General features: G+C 38.9%; 1 protein-coding gene across 1 annotated transcript; it reads left to right on the top strand.

Annotated features, from left to right (window-relative positions):
• The first annotated feature begins 919 nt into the window (after positions 1 to 919).
• LOC104519370 (tubulin alpha-3 chain) lies at positions 920 to 4,089 on the top strand. The gene is made up of 4 exons (XM_010176337.1): positions 920 to 1,142; positions 1,671 to 1,819; positions 2,726 to 3,406; positions 3,637 to 4,089. The coding sequence occupies exons 1-4, from the start codon at positions 1,022 to 1,024 to the stop codon at positions 3,940 to 3,942; spliced, it is 1,257 nt and encodes a 418-aa protein (XP_010174639.1). The 5' UTR covers positions 920 to 1,021; the 3' UTR covers positions 3,943 to 4,089.
• The last annotated feature ends 1,005 nt before the right edge of the window (positions 4,090 to 5,094 follow it).

The following is a 5,094-nucleotide window of genomic DNA, read 5'->3' as shown; positions in this document are numbered from 1 at the left end:
GGGCGGGGGGCTCTTGCTGGGCGCCTGGCGCGGGCGGCGGGAGCAGCGGGGAGCGGGAAAGGGCCCGGCGGCGGGGAAGCTGTGGGAACGCGGTGACAACCGAATGGAAGTGGAAATAGGCACAGCGTTAGTCTCGCTGGCAAAAGACTTCAAACAGAACCGCAGGAGTGAGAATTAAAGCGTGGAATCAAGGAAAGAGCAGCCCAGGCAATCTTACTTTTTCTTTTCTGCCTCTGCTTTTTCCTAGATATACTGTAACAGTAAGCTAGAAAAACAGCTTATTTCTGTCTCGGGTGTGAGACAAAGTTGAGGAGAGATTAAATGTACATGGCATGGCTGCTTAGGCTCAAAGCAGCTGGCTAAAGTGGGCAGATGACATTTGATTGTGACTCGGATGATTTCATAGAGGAACTCAAATATGTATGAATTGCGAGGGGCTAGATCTGTCTATACTTGCTATAAAGGAAAACATACTAAGTGCTCCTGTTCAGGAAAGATTCTTACAACATGTTACGACTGTACAATCATGTACATGATTTGGCAACAAATCAAGGAAATTTGGGGATATTATATAAAGAAGTCTTCCAAAACTAAAGGAAGGTGAAAATGAGACTAGGCAGAATATTAAAAAGATATAAGTGCAGGGATGATGAATCTGCATTCTCCCCATGTGTTCATAGAGCCTATGTTGTCTTTAAGATCTTTCAGTATTCTCAGTCAGCCCAGATCAACTAAGGTTAGTAGAGTCTTGCCAGTGGCAGTTTGATCAGTTAAATTGTCACTCAAGCAAACAGGGAATATTGTGGCAGAGAAAGATCATGGAAAGATGCAACCCACAGATAGCTAGTTATTATGAGAATACAGTGTAGAATCTGGGTAGCTCCATATTTCATTATCATTGTTCTGTTTTGATTTGCAGCGTGAATGCCTATCTATCCACGTTGGTCAGGCTGGTGTTCAGATTGGCAATGCATGCTGGGAATTGTATTGTCTTGAACATGGGATCCAGCCTGATGGTCATATGCCTAGTGATAAAACTACGGGAAGTGGAGATGATTCTTTTAATACCTTCTTCAGTGAGACAGGAGCTGGTAAACATGTTCCCAGAGCAGTGTTTGTGGACCTAGAGCCAACCGTAGTTGGTATGTACCCAACATTAAAGATCTTCAGTGTGAAAGTGAAAATCCCCTACAAATACTCTGTGGTCTTTTTCGTGTGTTCAGAACACTTAAGACTTTAAAAAGATGTGTGTCTGGATGCCATTTTGACATTCAAGGTTACTGTTATTTGAAAGCAGTGAAATAAGGGTCTACAGGTAACAACATCTGGAAAACAACAGAATTTTTTTACAGATAATATTTCTAGACTGCTGCTCTGCATCCAGAGTTTTGTTTAATTGCTATCTGGAATCTTGTCTGTACCTGTAATGTCATTTGCTGAGTCACTTCTCTGTTCTCAGATACAGTTACTGCTTTGTGAGTGCCTGATGTTTTCCCCTCAACAAAGGGGCTGAAGTTGTGCCAACTTTTTAGGCTAGTCAGACAAACTGCATATAGTCAGTGATGCTGTCTACATTCTTCTGACACTGGCGCCTAGTGTTTAGTCAGTCACTAGGCAGTGCGTACAGAAATGATCAGATAAAATTTATGTTGTATTTTGTTTCTTTATAGATGAAGTACGTACAGGCACTTATAGGCAGTTATTCCATCCTGAGCAGCTCATTACTGGGAAAGAAGATGCAGCCAATAATTATGCCAGAGGCCATTACACCATTGGAAAAGAGATTGTTGATCTAGTGCTAGACCGCATTCGCAAACTGGTAAGAATTCATGCTGTAAGTCAATATTTAAAATAATCAATACAGCTCTATAGCTGTACAGCTGCTATAATGATGGGTTGCTGTATTTTTTCCTCTAAGAATTTTGTGCATAGTTGATTCTTTAAAACAAAACTTTTATTCTACTGGCAACCCCCAGTTAAATAAAAATTCAGTCAGTAATACTTAAATTTTTTTTTTAGGCTCTGAAATACCATTATTTGAAAGTATTTTCAGGATACCTCAGAAACGTCAGTTTGAATCATGCCATTACGTGTCATGCAAAATATTTCTAGTACCCCGAACCTCAGGTTTTGGTTGAATGCTTAGCAATATGAATTACTTCTGTAGGTTTGGTTTGTTGTGTTTTTTTTTAATCTTGACATTGCATTATGAGAAACTCACGTAGGATGGTATGATTCAAAGTTAAATAGTGATTGTCTACTTAAAATGACAAAAATAAAATTAAAAAAACCCAACTTGTTTTCAACATCTAATTGATACTTGCTGAAAGCTGGAATGGGAACATGAACAGATTCTAAAGCTGTAACCCAGCTGTGATTAATAGTAACCTGTCAGAGTGCTGCACACGCTGCTCTTGCTTGCAGTAGTATTAAAATGGTATCAAAGACAATAAAACAACTTTTAAATATTAAAATACTCCTATTCAGAAAAAGTTATGCAGAGGCACTGGTACTTTTGAGTAAAAGGCACGCAAGAAAAAAAAGGAAGACCCACCTTTCAAGAATGTTTTTTTATTATAAGAAGACTAGCTCTGTCTCAGCTGAAAACCAGGACACCATCTAAAACTAAAAAACTTAAGAAAGAAATGGTTTTGAATGATTTAGTACTGCTTTCTCCAAAATAATAACTTTTTTTTTCTCTCACTTTTTTTCCACCCCATTACAGGCAGATCTGTGCACAGGGCTGCAAGGTTTCCTTATCTTTCATAGTTTTGGAGGAGGCACTGGTTCAGGGTTTGCATCTCTGCTCATGGAAAGGCTCTCTGTTGACTACGGCAAAAAATCTAAACTAGAGTTTGCAATTTATCCAGCACCACAAGTTTCCACTGCTGTAGTGGAACCTTACAACTCAATTCTAACTACCCACACAACATTAGAGCATTCAGACTGTGCCTTCATGGTAGATAATGAAGCCATTTATGATATATGTCGTCGTAACCTTGACATTGAACGTCCTACTTACACCAATTTAAACCGATTAATTGGGCAAATAGTTTCATCCATCACAGCTTCGCTGCGTTTTGATGGAGCCCTCAATGTAGATCTGACAGAATTTCAAACTAACCTTGTTCCATACCCACGAATCCATTTCCCCCTGGTAACATATGCCCCTGTCATCTCTGCTGAAAAAGCGTATCATGAGCAGTTATCTGTGGCTGAAATTACCAGTGCTTGCTTTGAACCAGCGAACCAGATGGTAAAATGCGACCCTCGCCATGGCAAATACATGGCCTGCTGTATGTTATACAGAGGTGATGTTGTGCCCAAAGATGTCAATGCAGCTATTGCTACTATCAAGACTAAACGTACCATTCAATTTGTGGATTGGTGCCCAACTGGATTCAAGGTATTTGCACAGCTTTTTAAGTGCTTGATGTTTGCATTATTAGGAATTATAGTATTTAGAGGTAACTTATTCTGTAATGTTGTGTTGTCCCTGTTAAATATTTTGGTGACGTGCAAAATAACAGTAAGCTATTTTATTTGTTCATAACTGCGGTGATTTTTAATTGTTAATAGAATTAAGTCTTTAAGCCTTAGCACTCGTAAGGAAAGTTTTCATTTGTTTTCTTGAAGGTGGGAATTAACTATCAGCCTCCAACTGCGGTGCCAGGTGGTGACCTTGCAAAGGTGCAGCGGGCTGTATGTATGCTGAGTAATACAACTGCTATCGCTGAAGCATGGGCTCGCCTCGACCACAAATTTGATCTTATGTATGCTAAGCGTGCCTTTGTACATTGGTATGTTGGGGAAGGAATGGAGGAAGGAGAATTTTCTGAAGCCCGGGAAGATCTTGCTGCCCTTGAGAAAGATTATGAAGAAGTTGGTGTAGACTCAGTAGAAGCAGAAGCTGAAGAAGGAGATGAGTATTTAGAAAACTGAAGTCTGGAAAAATTTATTAAAAAAAAAATTGCAGAACCCCGTTCACTTGTTTGATTGTTTTCAAATAAAGTTTTAAAGGTTCTACCTTCTGTTTTTTTCTTCTTTACTATTTATGTGTATACTCACTAAGGACAGACCATTTGAAATTGGAGATTTTGTTAGTATCTAGTCATCTGCAAATTATATAAGAAATCAGGAAATTGTGTGCACTTCCCCATGATCCCAACATGTTCTGAGACATACTTTATGATTTTTGGTTTCTCACAAGCAGAAAACTGCTTCTGCTTCAAGTTGTTGTAGTACTAATAACTTACTATTCCAAGCCTGTGGACACAACACAAAGGAACCTAATCTTTCCTACAGACATGTTCCCAGTAAGGCTGGCTTCATGCTAAAAATCTCCGAACTAAGTTAACGGAGTAATACTGTACTCAAGGAATTTACCTAAGTAGTTATGGCAATTGCTGTTACACTTTTGAACGAAACTAGCATTTATCACCAGATTACTTGCTAATGACATAGAACTTCCTACTTTGAAAGAAAAAGGGAAGGAGGTGACATTATGAAGAGGAAAAAGTAAAATTTTTCAACCAGCAAGCCCCCCCCCGAATTTCATTCAGATAAAAGGAAGCTAAAAGAGCAGATCTGTTACATGCTTTAAAAGAGCACTGTAATTTTCATTTTACATTCCTACATTGCCCTAGTGAAAAAAAAAAAAATTCTAATGTCAAAATTCTAAACAATATGTGCAAATGAATATAGCTTTATAGACACATGGAAACAGTTAAATTGTAGGACACAGCTCAGGTAAAAGCTAGTAGTCCACTCACGATCTTAAATTCTTTTAGTCCTGAATCCTGAAAGAGAAAAAAACTTCAGAGTTTTGTTTTGTGGTTTGTTGGTTTTTTTTTCCTTCCCTACCCCTTCCATAAAACCAGAGGGGAGAAAAAGGCTTACAAATGCTAAAGATAGAACTGAATCATTCCCAAAGAACCTGTAACTAGTATCTGTAGAGCATACTGTGTATGCGCAATTTATCGTGTTCTAAAGAAAGAATTGCTGTATTTAAAACCGAAAATGCCTTTGTTTTTGCACCCAGATCACATTGGCCACAGGGCTGCTTGGGCAGCTGCTCCATCGCTGAGCCGTGCT

The sequence above is a fragment of the Antrostomus carolinensis genome, unplaced genomic scaffold (genome assembly GCF_000700745.2).
Source record: "Antrostomus carolinensis isolate BGI_N321 unplaced genomic scaffold, ASM70074v2 scaffold22349, whole genome shotgun sequence".
In the NCBI taxonomy this organism is placed as follows: Eukaryota; Metazoa; Chordata; class Aves; order Caprimulgiformes; family Caprimulgidae; genus Antrostomus; species Antrostomus carolinensis.
This window is presented reverse-complemented; position numbering and strand designations above follow the sequence as displayed.

What these genes read in the sequence shown, in the direction of transcription:
- LOC104519370 (XM_010176337.1), top strand. Translation starts at nt 1,022, where the DNA reads ATGCCTAGTGATAAAACTACGGGAAGTGGAGATGATTCTTTTAATACC. An exon ending in CCTAGAGCCAACCGTAGTTG is followed by an intron (nt 1,143 to 1,670) that starts GTATGTACCCAA and finishes GTTTCTTTATAG; the next exon opens with ATGAAGTACGTACAGGCACT. An exon ending in GGTGCCCAACTGGATTCAAG is followed by an intron (nt 3,407 to 3,636) that starts GTATTTGCACAG and finishes GTTTTCTTGAAG; the next exon opens with GTGGGAATTAACTATCAGCC.